General features: G+C 33.6%; 1 protein-coding gene across 6 annotated transcripts in view; it reads left to right on the top strand.

Moving 5' to 3' along the window:
• Positions 1-25,141, top strand: part of LOC124353113 (uncharacterized protein ZK1073.1) — a 128,388-nt gene that overhangs the window by 42,364 nt on the left and 60,883 nt on the right. For 2 of the 6 annotated variants that reach the window (XM_046802944.1, XM_046802943.1), the window contains exon 1: positions 16,693-17,040. The exons of 2 other annotated variants lie outside the window; for them this stretch is intronic. In XM_046802944.1, coding sequence (XP_046658900.1) covers positions 16,705-17,040 — 336 coding nt within the window. In that variant the 5' untranslated portion in view covers positions 16,693-16,704. Of the gene's footprint in view, positions 1-16,574; positions 17,041-25,141 lie in introns of those variants that run through there. 2 more of the 6 variants (XM_046802945.1, XM_046802946.1) reach the window with 2 other exon arrangements.

Raw genomic sequence — 25,141 nt, 5'->3', positions numbered from 1 at the left:
TTAAACCGTAAACCTTTTTAATTAAGAAAATGTATATTTTACATATACTTTTTGTTAATAAAGCGTATTATTAACAAAAATAAATTTTGGAGCGAAACTTGTTTATGAACGATGTTTAACGTGTTCAATTTGTAATTTAATAAAAAATATATTAACTGTAAATTTCCTGAAAGTTTAAAAATGGAATTTCCTGTAAACCGTAAACTTTTTTAATTAAAAATATATTTTTTTATTTATACTGTTTATTAATAAGGTGTACTTTTAGAAAAAAAACATTTCTGAACAAGAATTTTTTATGAACGAGGTTTCTAATGTTTAATTTGTATTTTAATATAAAACATATTAACTGAAAGTTTCCTAAAAGTGAAACATGGAATATCCTTTAAACCGTAAACTATTTTGATTTAAAATTGTTTTATTATGAAACTTTTTTATGAACGATGTTTCTAGTATTCAATTTGTATTTTAATATAAAATATATTAACTGAAAGTTTCCTAAAAGTGAAACACGGAATATCCTTCAAACCGTAAACATGTTTAATTAAAAAAATATACTCTATTAATAAAGCGTATTAAAAAAAATAACTTTTTGGAGCGAAACTTTTTATGAAAGATGTTTCTCATGTTCAATTTGTATCTGAATATAAAACATATTAACTGAAAGTTTCCTAAAAGTGAAACATGGAATATCCTTTAAACTGTAAACTTTTTTTAATAAAAATATATTTTTTACTTATGGTTTTTATTAATAAAGCGTAGAAAAAAAATGCTATCGAAACTTTTTTATGAACGATGTTTCTCGTGTTCAATTTGTAACTTAATATAAAATATATTAACTGAAAGTTTCCTGAAAGTGTAAAAATGGAATATCCTGTAAACTTTAAACTTTTTAATTAAAAAATATATTTTCTATTTATACTGTTTATTAATAAAGTGTATTTTTAGAAACAAACATTTCTGAATAGAATTTTTTATGAACGATGTTTCTAGTGTTTAATTTGTATTTTAATATAAAACATATTAACTGAAAGTTTCCTAAAAGTGAAACATGGAATATCCTTTAAACCGTAAACTATTTTGATTTAAAATTGTTTTCTTACTTATACTTTTTATTAATCGTGGAATATCCTTTAAACTTTTGTAATAAAACAAATACTATTTATACTTTTTATTGATAAAGCGTTGTTAAAAAAATTAAAAATTTGAACGAAAACATCGATTATGTGTGCAATTAATTCACTAACTGTCAGTACGAAGGTAAATTGGTTGTCAACTTGTAATAAAGCAATTTGTAATATCGATTGTAATACTACGAACCGCCCAATAAAGCGGATCCAATAGAGGAAAGAGGTGAAGCGACTAAACAAATAACAATACCGTGCGACGGACGGTCGGCAGAAGCGTGCTATAGTACGGGCGTGGCCCGGCTATTCCTGTCATACTAATTACTTCACTTTGAATGCGTCCATTTATTAGCGACCTCTCTGCTGTATTGGATTCGTCAGCTGGAACTGTTCAATACAAGTACGTTTTAGCATTTCGTTACAAATCGGCTGTTCAAAACCTATCTTATTAAAACGTAACTTTGATCAAAAGTAAAAAAAATCCATTTAAAATAATTAATTAGACCAACGTAACATCAATAATTTCCAAAGAATCATAAAAAGAGCCCAAATACGTACAGGTTTGGTAACGTGTGTGTTAGGTTCGAATAAAATATAAGAAAGAATAACATATCTTAATTTTTTTTCGGAAATTTGCCATCGTTCAGTGATACAAAACATCAATAGCACTACGTTTATTTTAACATAGTTTGTAGTTACGTGTTAGGTTAGTTAGTTACCTGAAGAAGAGATCAGATTGCAGATCTCGAAACGTAGTGTTACTGATTTTTCGTATCACTGAACAATGGCGAATGGATGGAAAAATCCTGTTTCCTTCACAATCCTTCCTTCGTCAAAACAAACTTCAAACAAAGAAGATATCTTTATATCGTATTAAAGCTAACATAGCTTTACTACATCTTAATAAGAATCAAAAGCTTCCTCCAGTGAAGTTCTAGTTTTTTTGGCTCCATCTTCAAATTCCGTCAAATGGAGGTTCAAACCTTTGGGTATCTAGGAGTCGTCTAGCAATCTTTTAACAAATAGGGTTATGTAGCCGGGTTAAATAGAGTGGGGTTCTAATGATTTTTGTAACTAGGCCAATATAAAAACTACTAAAGGTAAAATGCGATTTTGAATGAAGTTTTAGAGAAATTACATTTTATAAATAACATGTTTTAACTCCTACTACGTTTTTATTTACATAAAGTAAAAGTTTCATAACCTTATCTTCAGCAGTTTTTCTGTCGGCTGGGCCTTGAGATACCTCCTTAGTACTAGAATGTCTATTTTCCTTTGTGAAATCACAAAGTTTTTAAAATATAAAACACTTGTGACTAAGACAAGTAAAGGAAAGAGGATTTTCCCGGATATTTTCCATCGTTCAGTGATACAAAATATCATTAACACTACGTTTCGAGATCTGCAAACTGATCTCTTCTTCAGGTAACTAACTAACCTAAGACACATTACAAACTAGGGTAAAATAAACAAATCATACCAGAGCGTTGTGACACGCGTAAGTAAAGAATCACAACCATCATGTTGTGTGTCAACTTCACTAACTCTAAAAAATGCACTTAATAAAAAACAAAACACTAATTATTAAAAGTGAACTACAGAATACAGGTCAAAATAGGTCTGCATTCGCCGGCCAACCACCACCAACTGAGCAGAGGCCAATAGTAACTGGCAATCGTCACGGCAGAAACAAGATGGCGGTATAAAGGAGGGAACAGGAGTGGGCCTTTTTTACACTGTGTGTTTCAGGTGTAGTTATTTGCCTGAAGAAAAGATCAGATTTCAGGTCTCGAAACGTAGTGTTAATGATTTTTTTATCACTGAACGATCGCAATTGTCCGAAACAAATTTCAAACAAAGAAGTACGAGTAATAATCCAAGTACCAATTACACCACCTCTTCTCGGACAACACCGAACTGTACTGAGAATGGCCAATACAAGCCAAACAGAGGCTTATGGATAATTTTGGCCGCTGGAATTGCGCGCGAAAATTCCAGTTGTTTTCGAACTTTCAGATCAGTAATGGCAGTACCTAAATGTGGCAAGTAACTCAGCAGGTTGTTTCCATCGAGTGCGCCTCGCCGAGTTAAACAAACTGACAAGATCGAGATACAAACTAATCATGATTAATTGTGGCGGTGTTTAGGTTTATAAATCATACAGATTATCTTTACCTGTGGCCTTCAGGTAGTTTAGGAACTTGGCACATCGCGTAAATAACAACTCCTAGATCGATTTACTGGAAACATCACTTGTTCTGTTAGTCAACAGACTCAGCGGTATCTCTTAAGGAATTTCGCGAGGTAAGGAATTATAGCAATTAAATTTTAACGCAATTTGTAATAAAAGAAATAAAATTATATTTCAATAGCTAAGGATGCCAAGTTGATTATTCCTTTTGTCTACCACTGAGGGTTTAAAAAGTTGAGAAAATCAACTATAGCCATGTCAAAACAAATATATTACATTATTTTCCGTACTCAAAAAGAAAATATATTTTTATGGACATACATTTCTTAAGTTAAAATCCATTTTCTCATATTCTGTTTGTTTACATATTTTGTTTCTGCGATATTCTCTTTGCCATCAGTTTACCCAAAAGACCAAAGTCAGTCCGCTAAGTGAAATCCTATAAAGTGAATAGCGTCATCTTCGAACTCGTGTTGCCCAAATAGGAACGAAGCTTCGAGTAAAATTTCAGTTCGTTTTCGATATGCCGTGCGTACAGACAGACATACAGGAAAATATGAAATGTTTCCAACCCCTTAGGTGATAGGCATCCCTAACGCTTAGCCAAACTTGTTCATGCAATTTTTATTATAAAAATGTTCTATTTTATAGCCTGTTTCTCCCTCATTACGTTTCTACAAGTAGTGTGTAATGAAAGCCATTTCTTTTCTTGTGTACATAAAGTTTGCATCATTAAAAAAAGGATATCGTCAACAAGACCTTTAACCGTCTCTCTTGTATTGTTGTCGTTAATAAAAGTAAAACAAATTCAAAGCCCTTTGTTTAAAGTGTGTTTTTGTCGATGGAAGGATTGTGAAGGAAACAGGATTTTCCGGAAATTTTCCATCGTTTAGTGATACAAAATATCATTAACACTACGTTTCGAGATCTACAATCTGATCTCTTCTTCAGGTAAATAACTAATCTAACACATAATTATACTGATTTTTTGTATCACTGAACGATGGAATATTCTAAGTATCTTCGAAGGGTCGTCTGTTGTTGGTTTCAATTGATGACGTTTACAGAGGTTGCGTTATTTAGTAGTTTACAAGGCTTGTCTATTAAAACTTGAGCAGGAAGCCTTGTCAGTAACACCTCAAAGTATTTGCGAGCCAAAACGCCCACCAAGCGTGGCGCAGCGCGGCGGTGGCTGTTGATTTTAAACGGCATTACTTACGAGCAGCTGGCTAACAAACAAACATCAAGTAATGATTTCGTACCCACGTGTGCGTAAATCCGGGGTAATAACAGTAAACCGCACCGTGCGCGGTTATAACCGATTCTTTGTTTTATTCACGTAGCCTGTTCTGTAGTTTATTCTGAGATCTGTTGGCAAGGCCATCATGAAAATATGGGTAAGATTGACTTTTTCCTATAAGTTTTTAAATTTATAACTTTTAACTGGTCATTTCATCATGAGTTGGCAGTTGAAGAAATACAGTTGTATGACATGTCACAAGATAGGTGTTGAAATTCGAAAATTTAAAGTTACCCCCTTCTAACCCCCCTTGAAAAGGGAGGGTGAAATTTTTTTACTCTCCAAAAAGTTCAAAATAGTAATTTAATAAGTATAGTGAAAATTGTACATTTATATCACAATCCGTTTGGAATAAATCAGGACTTAATGTACACCCTTAGATGTAAAGAATTGTTTGCCCATAACTTTTGATAGGATCGCCGTAGAGATGTTTTGTTAATGTCATTGTGTTTCTTTTGAATTTACCTTTCAAATGACAAGTCACAAGATAGGGATTTCAATTTGAAAATTTAAAGTTATCCCCTTCTAACCCCCTTTGAAAGGGGAGGTAAGACTTTTTCACCCTTCTAAAAAATCGAAAATAGTAATTTAATGAATATGATGAAGGTTGTTCATTGATATTTCAATCCATTTGGAATATATCCAGGTGTATCAGGTCTTAATGTACACCCTTAGATGTGAGGAGTTTGTTTGCCCATAACTTTTGATAGGATCGCCGTAGAGATGTTTTGTTAATGTCATTGTGTTTCTTTTGAATTTACCTTTCAAATGACATGTCACAAGATAGGGGTTTCAATTAGAAAATTTAAAGTGACCCCCTCTACTTCTCTTGGAAAAAGTGGGGGTAATATTTGTACCCTTCTAAAAGTCCAAAAGAGTATATTAATAGGTAAGGTGAATATTTTACATCGATATCTCAATCACGTTTGGGATATATCCAGATGTATCAGGGCTTAATTTACACTCTGTATATAGAGGCCGAGAGATTCCATGTGGTCTTCTAGATGCGCTAGAGGGGAACCGCGGCTTGCAAGGAGATAGAGGGTTGGTGGAGGGGAGCCGGCTCACAGACTGAGCTTGCGACTTCCCCCTCCACTCCACATGAGCAGTAGGCTACTGCGCATCGTCGGGCCGAGGATCACATGGAATCTCTCGGCCTGTACATATAAAATGCAACTGCAGAACTTAAGAAATGGATATGAGATATTTCTAATATTGCTACTTGATTCACCCATTCCTTCACTAAGCAAATGATTTAATTTTAAATATAGAGATGTCTTTCGGTTCTGTTTGCCCATTTATGTAGCGTAAACTAAAATTCTACAACGGGTATATCGTGCGGACAGACACAGATAAACATAAATTAGATTCTTCTAGTCCTTCGAGTGATAAGCTTCACTAACGTTCAGCCAATAAGAGATTACAAATTACTACAAACAGAACCCAAATTCAATTCCGTAGAATGTAAGCTGAGACATGATCACTCAGCTACAAGTGATGGCACCATTAGTTAGATTACGTAGAGAAGCAATTGTATTAATTAAATTGAATTGCATTTGAAGCAATCCTGAAATCAATTTTATATGTAAGAAAATTGAATACCTCAATTAAATTTCAATCCTAGTTCTCATTGTTACCGTATTTTATTGGTCAGCGTTACCGTTTTGATAAGGATAAGTATTAACAAACATCCACAGCACAATGAATTTTAGCAATCATTTGGTAAAAATACAGTTCAAACATTAAATACAAGTAAGGAGTATGACATATCACTTTTTGCGTAATAGACAGGTTGCATGTAAAATTCCATCATGGTTATCCTTAAGAGTAATGTAAAGATGTGCACTAACGCTCAGCCAAATCTAATGGAGTGGCATGTATCATCATCGAACTGGATGTAGTTCATATAGAAACAACGAAAGAGTACGCCACACCACTTGTTGCGTAACAGGCTTCGCTGAGGTTCAATGCAAAATTTCATGTACATAGCTCATTTTATTATTGACAAATAGAACGACAGTCAATCATATGGCAAAGAAAATGTCACATCCCCCGGCAAAAAAAAATACGTTGTGTCAGCCTACTGAGTGACAGGTTTCAACGACACTCAGTCAAATTCCATGTTTGGACATGCAACTCATAAAACTCGTTATTGTCTATGTACATATGAAGTTTCATGCCAAATTTCAAGTCCACAGTTGAAATATTTATCGAGATATCTTGCCATATGATAAATTCACACCATGTTCATTAAATTGAGTTTGATACAAGAAAAGTGACATCCCTGTTTCGAGTTATTAAAGTCACTTTTCATTTTTTTTTTAGTAACTATTAGGTGTTTCCCGCGGCTTTGCACGCTTTTCGTAAGCTTTATCCGTGTATGAGCACTTCTGGTTCAAGTGAATTATATTTCCAACACCAATGTAGAGTTTACCTTGTTACCACGATCAAGAAAATCTGTCAAAATGTATGTTTATAGCCATTGTACACGTACGTGTACTTTATTATAAAGTGGTCTAACACTCAAGCTTTAAGTTCAACCAGAAATTTATTTTAAAGACAAATAGATATCAAAACTTAGCGCCTTCAAATAGTGTTTGGCTATGTAAAGACGTAACTGTCTCGTAATTGCAGTTTATAATGTGCAGGCGCTTTGATAACTTTTATATTTTGCAGCGCCGCCTGTTGGTGAGTCATATTAGTGGGAATAGCATAAAAACCCTCTACGTGGAAAAATACATATGCATACAAATTTTCATAACGATCGGTCAAATAGTTCCTGAGTCTATAAAGGACATACGAGTATTCATAATGTAACTCGCGTGTTGCGCTAGTTACTAATACAATAGTAACGATGCCACGATGTATAGCAATACTATTATTACCTTGCCGTGCAGTTGATGGTTCTGAGTGACAGGTTTCAAGTAATTGTACACCGCCAAATGAATACTTGATACTGGGAGGACTCTGTGCGTGGATATGGCGCCGAGTCTTGTGACTTAAGTGACATTTAGAATCGATCTACGGCAACCTTTACTTTATCGCATCCTTTATACGACTACATCATAGTGGGTCTAAGTACTGAAACAAGAACATAAATTTAGTGAAGATATAACTAACAACAATTAATTTAGTTTCGGTCATCCAATACGTAATTATAATTGACTGAGCGTTAGTGAAGCTCTAACTCAAGTTGTCGAAGAATCGTGCTCTATAACTGTCTTGAAGCACAATATCTTGTAAATTGTTTGAGGTAGAGTTTAAAAATTTAGTACGCGTTTATATTATTACGACAATAATACAAACGTTGGTTTGTAATATTCAACCAATGGGAAGCGGCATTGTGCATATAAAACCTTTTAAGAAATAAAAGTTCTAATAAAAAAAAAAACATTTAAATAATGGACTAACGTATCAGGCATAGCAGGATTTCGGACATTTTCCATCGTTGTGTGTTACAAAAGGTATAACACAACGTTTCGAGGAATAGAATCTACCCTCTTCATCAGGTGGGGGAGACATTAGTACATTCAAAAATAAAGAACAGAAAGAAGAAAATAAGGGAAAGAAAAGGGTTCAAACGTACCCAAAAGCTGATCGAAGTCTAATTCAGGCGTTGTCACTGCAGAGAATGCAAGTCCCGAGCACAAGTCACGAGTACGAGAAACACAATCACACATCACACCATCACGGATGAAAGTGGGATACTGTAAGTTTTCTTTCCCTTCTTTTCTTCTTTCTGTTCTTCATTTTTGTATGTATTAATACTTCCCCCACCTGACGAAGAGGATAGATTCCAATCCTCGAAACGCTGTGTTATACCTTGTAACGATGTTATACCTTATACATATAACAATGACATATGTCCGAAATCCTGTTATCCTATCAATCCTTCTATCGGTTTGATTAACCATAAGCTTTAAACAAAGAGTATCAGGCATCTTTTAAAAATAGTATTTATATTCAACATTTTGCTTGACACGTACAACAAATGTATTTTTTTATTTATTTATTAGTTTTTATATTTAACAACACATCAGGCCGTGGGTTATCATATTCTAAACTTTATGCATACCTCTTTACTGTAACGGGGAGTTAATAATACAAGAACACTTAACCTATGACGGTAAGAATGTGCATTATTACTTAATAAATTAATGTGAGATTATATAACTTATTTGAAAGAAATTTTGAGCTTTAAATAAATACAATTTACATAGCTACAGCATTTTTTTACAGTATATAAGGTCTTTTTCAACTTAAATCCTATTTTCCTCCTATCAACTATCAATTAACATAAATACTTATCAATTAGTTATCAATAGATTACTTGAACCATATGAAATAGTCCCCTAAAAGGGAGGGAATCCTTGAAAAAAAAATACATAACCTATAAGTACTGTATTTTTATTATTTTATTTAATTTCAATATACAAACCAATACGAATTGTACATTTTGGTGATGTTTGTTTGAGTTTGACTATTTTCTGGCACGTGTTTGTTTTATTAGTGTACTAAAATATAACACAAACAGAGAGCCACACGTTACCTACAGGTGCCAAAGATAACCACGAGACGGCATCGCTACAAGTCGAAGTGACAGAGAGACTAGTTACATCACAATATGTAATAGCGAACTGTCATTATCGGTTTAAAAAATTGTTTTGGTTACCTCAAAAGGGAAAACGTTTAAATGTTTGCATCCTTAAGTGTCTCTCTGTATTTTCCGTGGTCGTCGAACAATTAATGTTAGGTCTAATGTTAACTTTGTCACTTTCTCGTATCTCTGGAACCAGATTACGTAGAGACCTATTTTTTACATTTTAAATATTGGTTTATTGTCTAGTTCCGCAGAGATAATCGTATATTTTCATAAAAACTTATTTTTTCGGAATTGAAAAAATATAAATAATAAAGTTTTTTATTTTAAATATTTTTATGGTAAATGGATTATCATGAAACTCTCTAAGGAATTAAATATATGCACTGTTAATATACCATAAAACCTTCATAGATCTAAATCTAACGGTTTTTGAGATATGCGACATCAAACTGTAAAAAATAAAAATTACGAAAATTTTTAAAAAACCTGTAATAAACTAGGAATAGGCCTAATAAAATAAGAAGTAAATTTACCTCTTACTGTAAGCCAGCACCATGTACATGGTGGGTTGCCAGGGTCCTCTGACACCTGGTATAGGTTCTCAAGCCTTCTTATTTTTGTTAAAAGTCCTGTTCTGACGGATTTTTTTCCAGTTCTGTCGTCGCTTTTCCGCTATACGAACGCGATCAAAATCCAGACGTTTCATCGCCAACGGCATATTCTGTCCTACTTTCAATATTAAATTCTCAAGAACTCAACACTTCTTGAGTAGCCTTTATTGAGCTACAAAACTGCTTAAAATGTACAAAATTTTAATGTTGAAAGAGTGACAAAAGACCTTTTGGGATTGAGAGTCCAAATACGATTATTGAGGGACTCGTTGTGGTTCTGTGATTTGCCTTTGAGGCATTTCCCAAGCAACTGAGGGCCAGAAAGGCTTCTGAATATATGTTTTATCTCCAGCATTTGTTACTACTTCTAGTACATGGAAGTACTATATAAACTATATATACTTGTACTATATAAACAGTATATGTACCACAAACCACACATTCTTCCAAAAATCGTCTAAAATAAGGTTGCAGATGTTACATAAATTGTTCAGTAACCTTCTATTTTTTCATATTATGAGTTACATATCATTGGAAAGAAAAAGTTTCAGAGAACAGTAATCTGTAAAAATCTCAAAAACGCAAAAAAAATTCATTTTGGCCAATTTAGAGTGCCCTTACTTTCTACGATAAAGTACTTCAAATTCTAATCGTAAATGAAAATATTTTTAGAGATTCGGAATTATTGAAATAGTTTTTGAACTGTTGATCCTGCTTCGCAGACCAATGGGTCTTGGTTCTTGGGTAAAAAAACATGTTGGTAGTTTGTGTTTTTATAATTAACTTAATCACTTAAGCATTACTGGTCTGTAATGCGAAATATATAATATTATTTCAGCGGGGGTGGGGGGGTGGTAGACAATTCAGACCTACTGATTCACTGAGTGTTGAGAGTGAATAGCCGCCCACCACTGCCGTAACGTAGTGAAAGGCCGGTTCACATGTAGTCAACAGTAGCGCCAACTCAACTGCTTAAGGAAAGTCGGGAGGTCAAATATAACTTTTTTTTATTTTAATCCTTTTAATGCCGACGTGCGCCGCGAGCGCACGTCACTAGGTTTTACGAAAAAATGCCGACGTGCACTGGGGGCGCTCGTCCGGTTTTTGTTATATTGTAGTTTTAATTATTAACCAAATGCCACTAAACTTTGCATACTGTATCTAGACACTACTACTGTTGATATAATAAAATCTTTTTTACTCTATGCTCAACATGTGATGACGTATATCAGCTGTTTTCAACCTCATTAATTACGTCCCAATCATTCAGTGAGCGTCTTTGGTTGCTGTGTGGTAATACGTTGTTGCTAGGTTATGTTTTTAATGGGAATTATTCGTGCTTTTCTTTTGTTTATTTCAGTTTGCTTATATTATTATTAGTTTTGTGATTATTGTAAATAGATTTGATCATGAGTAAAAGAGGGGGATTCATACTTTGTGCTTCGGCAAAACACAAGTTGTTAAAAAATGTTAAATTATGTACCCTATATTGTAAATAATTAATTTTAATTTTATGTAACCTACTTTATTATTTCAACAAACAATTTTATACATTGGGCTAAACAACACGTGTAAATAAAAGCGATTTTTGAATGAAACTGACCAAAATATGTCTTATTGAATTTTACTGTAAAATGTGGACTTTACAAGGTTATCAATAAAATGCTGTAACTTATCTATTTTTCAAGGGAAGTTCTTCAAATTTGGTGTGTGTGTTGACAATTAAATATAGTACAATTGCCAGTAACTACCTTTTAGTTAAGGCTAATAATAAAGGTACTTTTATATGTTTCAAACTCATTCTTTAGTTTTTGTTTTTTTATTTTTATAAATATAAATTATATAAATTTGTAAAAATTTAAATACTCATTTTTTTAAACACTCCACATTATTAACAAATCATGGAAAAAGGGCCTGGCATTCTTCGCGTGTACTTTTTGAAAACAGGCTGGCATTTTTCGCATGGTCACTGAAAAAACTGTCTGGCATTAAAAGGGTTAATTGAAGATCGTTCATGCAAACGCGTTAAATTTAAGGCTAATTTGATGCATACCCATCAAGCGGTTATTTTATAATAAATATTTTTTCAAGTATTATATGGACATTTTTTTTCGCAAGAGTTCTATGTGGACAAAACAGAGGACATAATTTTATATAGTATTTACTTAGTCTAGAAAAGAGATATTGATGTTATGTCTCTTTCTATTGATCCACCTGTTTTCAATTGTGTGTTGTATTTTATTTGTTTATACTGTGTCTGCAATTTTATAACCAAACAAAACATATTGATTGTAAAGTTATTTTGTACTATGAAAAGTTTTATTTTTGTAATAAAGTAAATTATCTCCATAAGGACAACTGATTGCTTAATATTATTTTCATTTGTAGAGGAAATCAATCAACACAATTTAAAAAAAGGGGGGAATCCACTAAGTGCTGACTATATTTACTTGCTTGCTACACGTTTTGTATGAGTGTTGCAAACATATGTTGAAGATAATGATAAGTATATGAATGTTAATAAAGTTGTAACATTTTGTTCAGTAAAAGCTACATAATAACAAATTAATAACTACAATGTTTTTTACCATTCTAGGTTGAAATTAGTGTCAAAAAAGTTATTTTTTACTTTTTTATCATTTAGCTCAGCATAAAACGACTTACTGAATTGAGGCTAATAAAAGTTGAAAACAACGTTCAGTATTTTAACCGTTGGATTCTGATTAGTTTTGTTTTCCTCAAAAATATTAATCCAGTATTTAAAATTACTTCAGAAACATAAAATTGCCTATTTTAATTAATATGTAAATTTAGAAACTATTACAAATTTTCTCAAAAGATGCCTTCTGTCTGAAAATGTATGTATTTAAATAAAAGTTTACTTTCGTAATGTAAAGCACATGAGAGTTAAAAACATTTGATAAACAATATATTTATTACATTTAACAGATCAAAATGTTGTGTTCAACAAGAATTTATATACTGATATTCAAGTTTGCTTGCTGTAATATTCTTATAACGTTTTTCTTGTAATGTAATTTTTCATTAGCGATTCTCCCTTTCTTACAAAAAAGAACAAGAAACAGTGTTAAAGCAACAATAAACTGTAAACTTTCTTATTTAAAAACGGAAAGCTATCTTGATGGTTTACTCAGCGGCTCTCTCTAAAGAAGATAAATCACTTTCATGTACGGTGGAAAATATAAACTCCTAAACAGTTTCAACCTTCGGCTTAAACATGCATAAATCTCACTTTGATTTTAAGACATTGTACCTCAAAAGATTCGAAATAAAATGCAAATTTTCACTGCTATTAGCGAGTATGTTTGACTATTTTGTTACGCTACTTTTTAATTTCGAATTAGTTCCTCAAAATATTTTATGGTTTCCTTTATGGTCCTCTCCTTAATCCCACTTTTTACGGAGAATATATCACTGCTCGGTTGGTTATCAAAACGAATAGAATAATTTTAGAATTTGGCAGGAGCAACCAAAATTATTTTAGTTTTGCCCTTTATTTGTTATCAAGGAAATATTAAAAGTTTTAAAATATAAAAAATCATACCGAAATTAGTTTTTGGCATTTCAAAATAATTACCATAGTTCCTAAAAGTATTTTAAGTACGGATAATAACTTTGTATATTAGTAAGTACTGTATTTAACGGAGAGAAGTAAGTCTAATTTTAGAATGAATACACTCTTCTAATCAGCTTAAATCATTAATGGAAAGATAATTTCTGACTTGGAGTACAATATACAGAAACTACATAATATTTTGAATATTACGTTTAATTTATATAAATTTATAATGTAAAATAGATAATATCGTGTTGAAATACTGAATTTGTCTAAAGATAAGTGATCTTGTTTTTAAAACAACCGAGACTGTAGATTTTCCTTCAGTTGTGCACGTAGGAAAAGTATAAGGGATAACAGGATTTCGGACATTTGCCATCGTTTTTCGTTATAAAAGGTATAACACAACGTTTCGAGAATTGGAATCTATCATCTTCGTTATCAATACATCCCCCACCTGACAAAGAGGATAGATTCCAATCCTCGAAACGTTGTATTATACCTTTTATGACCTTTAACGACGGCTAATGTCCGAAATCCTGTTATCCTTTCAAACCTTCCATCGTCAATAACAAACTATAAAGAAAAGTATGATTAGAGGTGGGTTTTAAGAGGTTATTTATATTAATGTACGTATTCATGATTGTGTACTCTTACTGATAATTTGACATCATAGCCAGAGTGGGATAATTTGTTATTACATATATTATTTATGACAGCTTAAATATTAATTTGTAATTACTTTGCCCTGTAATGATTTGAATTCGTTCCAACAGATATTTTAACGTCCATCGGAATTTGCAATTCCTGTTGGTAGACATGGAATTTGACCTTAATTTTATCCTTTCGTGCAGCTCTCCTATTGAACAAGTCAGTATTAATCAGAGTGTTTGTTTTCTTATATCCAAATAAAAACAAATTCTAACGAAATAAAAGTAATATTTTGATAAACTATTCGGAGACGTCACTTGAATTGTTATGTTATAATTGTAAATAAATTTAATTAAAAAATGTAACAAAGTAGGATTTTAAATTCGGGAGAGGTTGTAGGTTTCGTGGAATTGTGAATAGCAAAGACGGTCCAAAGGACTGTATTTGTACGCTGGTACTAATCGCAGCTTTTATTTTCATTGTTTTTCGAAATACAGGCTGAACGTTAACCTCCGTCTTAACAATCGGGTCGCTTGTCTAACAATAGCTGCCGTCATTAGCGTTTTCAACAGGGCTTTGACGTTGATACATTCGAGGTAGCTTTACAAGTCCGTTCTGCATCCGTCACGAGTCAAGATTTACTTATCTGACGTTTTCCTTCTTCGCTGCCAGAGGTCACACAAGACTTGTTAACCCCTGTTTTCAAATCGGTACCTTACATGCAATTTTCGATAAGGTGAAAATCTGGAATTTGGCACTCAAACTAGAGCATTAGAATTTTGGTAACGCTATTGAATAGTCTGTTGTATGTTGAATTTGGAGGTGTGGGATGTACATCAAATTGGTGGGATTTGGAAACAAAATCATTGTATTGTAAGTTAAAAGGAGACATGGAGAATAACTAAAGTGACTACTTATTTTGGCGGGATATGGATGCATGATTTGCACAGGAGAAAACTTTCGTTTCGCGTCACGGAACGTCACGCACGCTTGTTTTCCCACGTGCGTCACGGAACGTCACGCATGTTTGTTTTCCAAGTGCTTTCAAAGTAGAATGACAGCTTTACCGACACGTAAAAAAACCGTTATATAAAATGTGATCTGAACTAACATGCCATTTTAAAGCATGTTTTACTGAAACTACCAGCAGTCAACAACTAGGCAGTGAGACTGGTGTGTGTTATCAGCAGTGACGAAGCGTATAAACTATTATTTGGATTCACAGGTAGTAAATATTTGTTTATTTCTTTTTCAGCTAATAATTGTAATGGAGGAAAACGAATACAAAAAATACAAAAAAATAAAGATTTAATAATTAGCAAACGTTCTTTTTGAAGATATAATATATTTACAGCCCGTTAAAAAAGTAGTCACTTCTGTCAGCCGATCATGCGAATGTCTTACTTTAAAAAAAATAATACTTCATAGCCTACTGTAACCCGAAATTTATATCCACATCATGAACCTAGAGATAAAGTCTGGATCGTGTTGGTTAGCAAAGAAGTTCATTTTAGAAGTTATTCTATGTTCTATAATAAATAAAAATTTGTGTTAATATTCAAAGATGTATTATACATAAATCCATAAGAAACAGTTTGTACTGACAACTATTAGTATAAAATTACCAAGAAATTCTGATCTAAGTCATTAATTTGTTATGACTTAGTTCTTAAAATCTACGAGTATTATTTCGGATTTCAAAGTAATAAAGTAGAATGTACTCAGAAATACAACCACAGTTTTGCATAAAAGACAAGATTTCAATAATTGGTGTGATCTGCACTGTTCACAACAATTAAGGACGTAGCAAACGAGGGGATCTTAGAGGTCCGGATCCTTCAATTTTGAATTACTTTTTTAGTAAACGATTATTATTATTTTAATAATTCAGTATTACTGATATATACCTACCGCTGAAAGATCTTTCTCAACAAAGAAACGGATACAAAATGTGGCCTTACTCTATGCCGACTACGGGAAAATATCAGTTGTTTGGACCCCTCCCAAATTTTCCTGGCTACGTTCTTGACAACAATGTAATAGATTGCACTTTTTATAAAAAGAATTACACACCATAAGTGATTACCTATACTGTTTCAGAATGAGATATTATTCGGACATATTTCGTAGGGATTATGTACGAAATTAGAAACTACTTGTGTGTGCTAGTTACTACGTATGAATATTGAAAGAACGCGACCCTGGACGGAAGATGTGGGCGTGGAACCCCCACATCTCTATAATTTTACGAAGGGCAAAAAAACATTCATTTACGTACTGTAATATCGTACCCATTACGATTTAATCATCCGATCATTGGAGGCGTTCAAGTATGTCCCCGCTCGTCTACTTCTCGGGTCGGAATAAACAGTTCTGTGTTCGCGGTATGTCGGCGGGCAGCGACGTGGTGGACGCAACCTCTATCTAAACTCGGCGCTGTTGGCGCTGACCCAGCCGGTGTGTCGGTCACTTCGCTCGTCCCCGCTCGCTGCCAGACACCGAGTTCTCACGCCCTTTTATCGGGCCAGAGAGCCGTCCCCAGTCTCGCCAAGTCCGTGGTAGCGACACCGCGCTTCTCGCCCTCGCTGTCTCCCAAAGCCCCGAAAACGTCCAGCCTTTGGTTCTGCGGTTACAGGCGGTCAGTGAGATGGAAGTGGTGTCGGAGGGACCCGGCGCGGAGTTCCTCAGCCGAGACGCGCTCGTCCAGATGTTCCGCGAGTTCCGCCAGGAGATGGTCGTCCTCCTGAAGGACTCCTCCAGGATTACCGACTCGCTCAAGGAGGACGTGACTCAGGTCAAGGGTCAACTGACCGCGCTCAGGACGGACCATGACAGCCTCCACCAGGCCTTTACGGACCTCAAGTCCAAGGTCGCCGACCTTCGACATCCCCCCAGCCTCCCCGCCACTCCAGAAGAGAGCTCTGTTGTGAGTAAGAGTACCTGCTTCCCACACGTCCTCGCTAAGAACAAATACAACTCCGTCGTACGTATATCCTTCCTTCATTTTTTTAGTTTTTGGGTTTTGTTCAAGTTCTGTTGTTTTGTCCCCTATATTCTTTAACCTTTTTTACTAGTTTACAAAACTTTTTATCCCTTTAGATCCCTCCTTGACCTACCGAAATCCACCATCTAGTATCTTCGTCGTGACCGAACTTGATTGAAATCAAGTCCCAGTGCACTCCGCGTAGCGTTTTTATGCACTTTAGCCAGTGGAATCGTTTTTGTAATTGTTATGTTTGTTGGGTTGAACTAGAGTTTGAAATCCTGCATTAGTTTTTGCTCCAGGGTTGACTAGGGATAGTTTGTGTTTAGTTGTCTTAGTGAATTATAGCATCCGGAATATTAATAAATGTGTTGTTATTGTACTGTTTTGCTGTGGATGTTGTACGTTTAGTGTAGTATATTTAATTCTTAACTAGATAATGGAACGTTTATATTCATAGCGGGAAAATCTATTAAGAACATTGATAGCAATATTTTTAAGTGAACTATAAAGCCTACATTTTCAGTCATCCTTGCTTTAGAGGGTAATCTTCAGTCAGCAGATGTAAAACTAACTTTTATTGTTTCCTTGACGGCTTTACAGATGTTGAAATTAATTTTCTTCTGTTGATGTCATCCGAAATTCAAAGAATTTAGTTGTGTGAGCACCAGTAAAGATCATAAAATTGCGATATCTGTTTTTCTTTTTGTATAAAAAACATCTTTTGCGTTATTTTATCTCTATTTTTAAACTCTTACCATGTACTATTCGGAAATAACACACTGTTTAAAACAAATCTTATGGCAAAGAAAATGTTTAAAACGGAATAATTAGTTTTAGAGAAAAATTAGTTTGGTCCGACTGGATTTGTTTTCTGGATTGCGTTATCTACTTGTTGACGTGCTTTGTAAATAAGGTTCCTATTGAAGTCATCCGTTAGTTGCAACTTCTTCGTAGCGTAGTGACAAGGCTGAGGCTCTTCAGCCGAGAGGTCACGGGTTCGATTCCCGGGGGAGATTAATATAATTTTGCAAGTGGGTTTAGACCGTTTTCACTAAAAAACGTTTAATATATAATTAAAATGATCCGGAAGTAGAAAGACACAACTTAAAAAACAACAAATTTGTAATGAATGTCATGATTTCTTATGAACTAATGATTTCCTCAGCGAATGATCAGGAAATTAACAAACAACTGAGTAACACTTGTTACCACCCGCTCTCACCTAATGTTGCTCCTCATCTAAAAGCCAGATCTACGAGCTCTATACACTGTTATATTTCGTACCATTCATGTTACATAAAAAAAAAGTTCATTAAATGAGTACTTCGGAGTACATCGGATAGTTTTTTCTAAAATATATTTTTTTTGACAAAAAACAAGTATTTTTGGTACAATAGACTACACAAAATTTCAAATTTATACAGTTTCTCAACATTCTAAATTTACGTATTGTATGATTTTAAAACATATATAAAAAACTTATATGTAAATACGGAAGTTTGTATATGGTATTGATTTTACAAATCAAATTAAAGGAGATTTAAAGAGAACATTTTTGGAGAAAACAAAACTTTTTGGGTTAACTCCTTGTTTGTGTAAGGGTTTTATTAAACCGGGTTTCCGATTAAATGTTTTTACAAAAAAAAAAAAAAAAAAAAAAAAAAAGAACTATGAAGAGGGTTATTTGACTTTTGGAGGGTTAATGGTGGTTGACTTGTAATATAATCAATTTACCCCCATAAGTATATATTTGCCGCACCCTACTTATGTACATCTCTTTTAGTAATTTTTCTTCTTTTAAATACAATATTAAAGTTTAAAAAATCTTGTTATTTTTTAATTCAGAAAAAGCAACAAATATAAGTAAAAGGTCGCTGTGCTGGCACGCTACATAAAGCAGATGTAATAGACAAAGTAGCACCATTTGTAATGTAGCGCAGCGCACTGTACTGTAATAGACTCATTACTCTCCTGGCGCACAAGTGCGCACTTGCACGCAATACACGACATCGTGTAATATGACAGTACTTATTTTATGACGACATCAATTAAAAGTTGGAACTGTCATACGACAAAACATTTTTTAAGTTGAGTAACAGACGTTCAGTATGAAATTGTGTTTGTTTAAACCAAACACCGCGCCTAACTCGTTAATGTCTGATTAAACTCATCAGTAAGTGACGATTGGATAACTTCTTCGTAAACTTCTGATTGGAATTGGATTGGTCAATCAGTACTTTGTGTGGAACAACAACTACTGTAAGTTTCCAATGAGTTATCAAATGAGCAAATCAATTAAACAGATTTAAATAATAAAGGTTGTATTAAAACGATTTAATTAATACCCATCCAAAAAGCATCTTATTTTTTCGACATTTTTATGGTTTATTAAAAAAAACTTTTAAAGTTTAAAAACACTTTTTTAAACTTTAAAAATATAATAAATATAAATATTCAAAAATTTAAACGCTTTACAAAAAAAACTAAAAAGCGTTTGGATGTATATTAATAATAATTATTTTAAATTGGGACATCAGCCATAACAATCACAAATAAGGACGTAAAATTGCATGAGCTGTAATATTGTTCTTATGGAAAAAGTCAAGGTTATTTCAGTACATCAGGCTCTAAAGTTTAAATTGTAAATTGTAAATGGAATAAACAAGTAGTTTGACACATGTTTTCATGAAGCAATTCAATAAATCACAGAATAAATAAATCACTGAGACTATTAACACCATTGCAATTTCAGTAATCAACAGAAGGTTAAACACTTGCATTGTTGTTCTTTTGTGTCGTCATTAAAACAAATAGTGTAAATTAATTACAAATCAATGCGATTTGTTTGTGTTAATCAACATCTTTCGTGGTTTAAGTAAATACGTATTCCATTAGTTGTTCAAACCTGTAAAACATTCAAGGTTTTGTGTAGATTTTCCTAACTATAGTACTTCTTACCGAAATTTATTTCATTCTAATTTTACTTTATCCGCTATTATTTAAATGCTTTAAATAACAAATTTGAAAATAAATATGTTACCCATTGTTCTGAAACATTTAGAAGAATTATTTCTAAAAAGATGTGTTTTTAAAATATTGTTTAAAATATAATCGAATTATTTATAGCAGTTTAGAGCAACTTTTCCAAGAAACCAAAGGCCGATAACAGATTAGTTCGAATTTCTATGAAGATTATTTCGTTATCAAATAACCACTCATGCAAAATACACTTTGATCCTGGCCCGTTAGATAAACTCCGCTATCCTAAATATTATGTTTATAAACAAAGATAGGGTTTTACATTTTCTAAACTTCCTCTTTCAAAATTATTATTCATATACAGTAACTAATTTAGTTATGCAATGTCTATATCTAACAATAGTTACGTGTTTACTAACAAAACCTTAAGATCTTTTTATTTAAATATGTGTATAAGTATACACGATTTAGATGTTCAAGAATCAAATATCTACAATAAGTATACGCGCCTTAACTCGGAAGAAGTTTATCTCACTCATTTGTTGTACAAATTTCATTAAATGATATTCATTTTCTTTAGGTTCGTATATTTTAATAAACAGTGTTTATCTGGTCTAAAATATATAATATGACAAAGAACTTTTTAACGTCTAAAAACACTTGTAATCAATCTTTAATTTTTTTTATTTTAAAACTTACTCACGGATTGAGTGGGACATTTAATATTGGAGAGCTCATATATTTTTACGTATTGTTATAAAGTAGGGACAGAAATGTCGATCTTTTAAATTTGGTAGAACAAACGTTTAACTTATGAAAAGTATCTTTGGATTTCCAAGTAAATTCTAAAAAAGATTTTTCTGTAAGTTGTCTCAAAATATCGGTTTGTGATCTTACATTCGATGCATATTGTTCATGTGTACGTGTGCATGTTGCAAATATACATAAAGGTTAAGTCAATGAGCTGATTTTGGTGGTGTGTGCATTCTTGACCATATTGAAAAATATTTTTATTTTCGAACTTATTTTTGTAAATCTGAATATTTCCCTGAAATGTCTCCCACAAATTTGTTTTAACTTTTCATTACTTACTAAATTCTCTACGACACCATCTAAAATATAACACACCGCATCCCTCTACAATTATTAATAGTTTACCGTTTGCAAATGGTAGGATTTTGTGTAAAATTATTTTAAGCATTAGCACTAAACATTGGACAAATTTATTTTGGGTTATATTTTGGGAATAACTGAATATAACATTACAATTGTTCACAGCTGTGTTAAAATTATTGAATTACTTTTACATCTAAAGAAAAATAAGTTTTTGTCAAAAACTAAAAATAAACTATATAGTAATCTCTTACGAATATGATTAAAAGCTTTTTGTAGACGGTAATAAAGGGTTTACACTAATGTCTTTTTAATGTGTAGTCTACTATATATATCTTATAAAAATGACGTTGAAAGCAGACATCGAAACAAAATTCTCAGCCTATCTAAGTTTACTGTATCCAGTCTCTTTCAGTGTGATAACAAGAGGAGGTGACATTTTGTTGGTGGGGGGAGGGGTAGGTTTGTACCGTTTCGGGGTCCTTTGGGGGGGGGGGGTTCAAATTTAGAGTCCAGTTTGATCTTATAACGTCGGTACATCTTGTCGATTGGTACACATGTTCCAACATAAATTAAGAAACTTTATAGTCCTGAAAACAATAGACAAAATACATACATCTTGGAACTTAACTAAACTAAAAATACTGATTTATACTTGGATGGAATATAAGTTTTGCCAAAATATGCATGACCGTCGCAGTGAGTAGTCTACGTTTCAAACACTTAACAAATTTCAAAAGACGGAACTTGGCTTTGCCTGTTCAACCATAATTTTCTTCTGTTATATTCGTAGCTTCAGAATATCCAACAGTAAAGTGTAGTAATCTACTGCTAGCAGCAAGACTGTATGGGACGGTACCGCAACACTAAGTAAAGAAAGTCTGCCAAGTTTACTCGAAGGCGGCTGGCAGTGGGGAGGGAGGGGGTGTTTGCAGTAATTAGGGAACCATCTGTTTACCATCATGTCGAACTCTGGGATGTTTGTTTACTATGATGTATATAAAACGCCGAAGTGTTGGCCGAGGTGAGGGAAGGTGGACCAATGTCGTCCGTGAAGTAGAAAATGCCTCGGGTCTTTTTCGTTTAAGGGCCAGCACAAAAGACCCTAGCGTGCCTATTCAAAACTCAGATCACGCGATGCTTGCCCGCTGCGCAGCGCTTTGCGCTGCTTGCTCTTTTAGAAAAAAAAAAAAATAACTCGAACTTGCAAAGTCCAAGCCCAGATCAACTCACCACGCTTTATTGAACGCAAAACTCAGACAGAACTAACGCAGGTTTCATTACAGGCAAAAGATAAGCGGCGCGCGTTTATCACTGTTAAGATAAGACGAGTTTATACTAGAAGTAGTACCTGGACTACTGTCCTACGAACTAATAACAAAAAAAAAAAAAAAAAAAAAAAAAAAAAAAAAAAAAAAAAAAAAAAAAAAAAAAAAAAAAAAAAACTATTAAATGCACTGTCAGTCAGGTATAGTATGTTTGTAAGGCCCTTAAACGAAAAAGACCCAATGCCTCTTAGTAAAATACTGAAGTAGGCTAAATCGACCATCCGATCAATTCAATTTTAATCATTTACAGTTATTCTAAATTTACAATTGCCAAGCAACTAAGATTGTGATATACCTAGCAGAGATCACGTCTGGCTGGTTTATACCTTCCAGTTGAACCTACCACTGGGCACAGCAAAAGCCGATGTGCCACTTAAATCTGGGAAACCTTATGGATGTCCAGGAGCTGCACATCACTAACCGCAAATGTAGAGATTCTGGGGTGCAAGGGTAATTCGATAGGTCTAGTCTACTGCGGGAGATGACTGTTAGAGTTCGTTCCCTAAGTATCAGAGGTTCTTGCTAGCCTCAACAAGGGTGTGCCACCCCGTGCCTGCTTAGACTGGGGAGGCTGGTTCAGAGCTAGCCTCCCCTTCTTCCGGGGGGACATGACTTTGAGATTAGTGCCCTAATTCTTCCTCATGGATCTCGATAGGAGGCGGCCCCTACCTTGTAACCTTACCTATCCTGAATATCCTGTCACTCCGGAAGCAGCGCTAAGGTCCTTATTTGACTAAGTGCAATTTATTTGCTTCTTCTCTTAAGAGAACAACAAAATGTAGTAACTTTAGTAACTAAAAATGGGTTATATTAGTTATACATGATATAGGCTAGCTCATCCAATGCTATAAATAGAGCCACGACAAAAGTGACCGCTATGACTACCATCATTGAACGTTAGGTGAGAGGACAGGTAACAAATATTTGAACGTTAACAGTAAAAGATCGTGGTGCTGCTCTAGCGACAGACCTCAGAACTAAAATATTCCCCCAACACCTCGTCCGTATGAATGACTAATCCTGTGTAACTAAAACAATCAAAGACAGTAAGTAGGAGAAGATACGTCATAGTAATTCACAACGATATTACAGATAGTTGTATCCTTGAAATGTACATAAAATACGTTTTAAGAACTTCCAGAAAATAAGGTACTTGTAAAAAGCTAAACCTTTAAGAATGACATACAAATTCCAAACCGCTAAAATGCTATAATAGCTTCATATTTAAACAACTTTCTACTTATAACCTGCAAGATCTTATATTCTCTCTGTTGAACCTGAAATTTACAACACGTTGAAAATAATTTAGAAAAATAAAGCAATGTAGGTTAATAATAAAAAACAATATATAATATTATTGACTTAATAATAACAATAAACTTTATTTATCTCTTAAACAAGATTTACAACAAATACATATAATAAAGACCATTTACAATGTGACACATATTGCAGTAAATATGAACAATTTCTGGTTAACAGATCACTATTCTATATTAAAAGAGACAAAGTAAGATTCCTCCAAGGCGAGTCTGTTCGGAGAATTCTCACATCATGACGTAAGTAATGTTGAGCAGCAAAAGTAAATTAAGCTTTAACACATGCCAATTTTAGTATAAAGAATTCTCATGAAATGAAAGTTTTGTAATACTTTGATTAAGCTCCATCAAATGAATAGCTTATGGTATTGATAACATAATCCACTTACAACAAAAAACAAAATAAGAAGAGTGGTTTAGAGTCTGAAACAAACAAAAATTAAGAGTGCAAGAAAAAAACTGCGGTGGTTTCCACTGAGAATACAAACACTTAATAAATTCATAGCTAGTTGAATTTAGTTGTAATCACACTATATTAAATCAACATCCTTTCTTAGCCGTAATAACAGCATACACACACTGTACAAAGTTGTGTAAGAACGTAATAGTTTCAGTAAAGATAACAGTCTTTGAACTTGGGCAGACACAGACATATGTGTTTGCCGTACCGTCAGTTTTGTCTACGTCTGTTACATCCATAGTTCTGACTATTTATGGCACAAAGCCCATACTCCCACTTTAGAACCTCTCAGAGATCAATACACATCAACACCTGCTTATAAGTTATAACTCAACGTACATATAGCGTTCTGTACTAGTGGAATATTCACATTGCATGTTATCAGTGCTTCTCTCTACAGATCATGTCGTATTTTAGTTGTTTGTCTAAATCTAATGGTCCCTCCTTATCTAACACGATCGATATGTTAGCACACAATATTCCTACTTGTGGAGTTGTGGATATTCACATTGCATGTTATCAGTGCTTCTCTCTACAGATCATGTCGTATTTAGCAGATTGTCTAAATCTAATGGTCCCTCCTTATCTAACACGATCGATATGTTAGCACACAATATTCCTACTTGTGGAGTTGTGGATATTCACATTGCCTGTTATCAGCACTTCTCTCTACAGATCATGCAACATGCTCTCCTTATCTACACTATCGCTATCACTTGTCGTATTGCCTGTTATCAGCACTACTCTCTACAGATCTAAGTCTAAACTAATGGTCCCTCCTTATCTAACACTATCGATATGTTAGCACACAATATTCCTACTTGTGCGAGTTGTGGATATTCACATTGCCTGTTATCAGCACTTCTCTCTACAGATCATGTTCGTATTTAGTTGTTTGT

Source organism: Homalodisca vitripennis, chromosome 1, assembly GCF_021130785.1.
Source record: "Homalodisca vitripennis isolate AUS2020 chromosome 1, UT_GWSS_2.1, whole genome shotgun sequence".
NCBI lineage: Eukaryota > Metazoa > Arthropoda > Insecta > Hemiptera > Cicadellidae > Homalodisca > Homalodisca vitripennis.
This window is presented reverse-complemented; position numbering and strand designations above follow the sequence as displayed.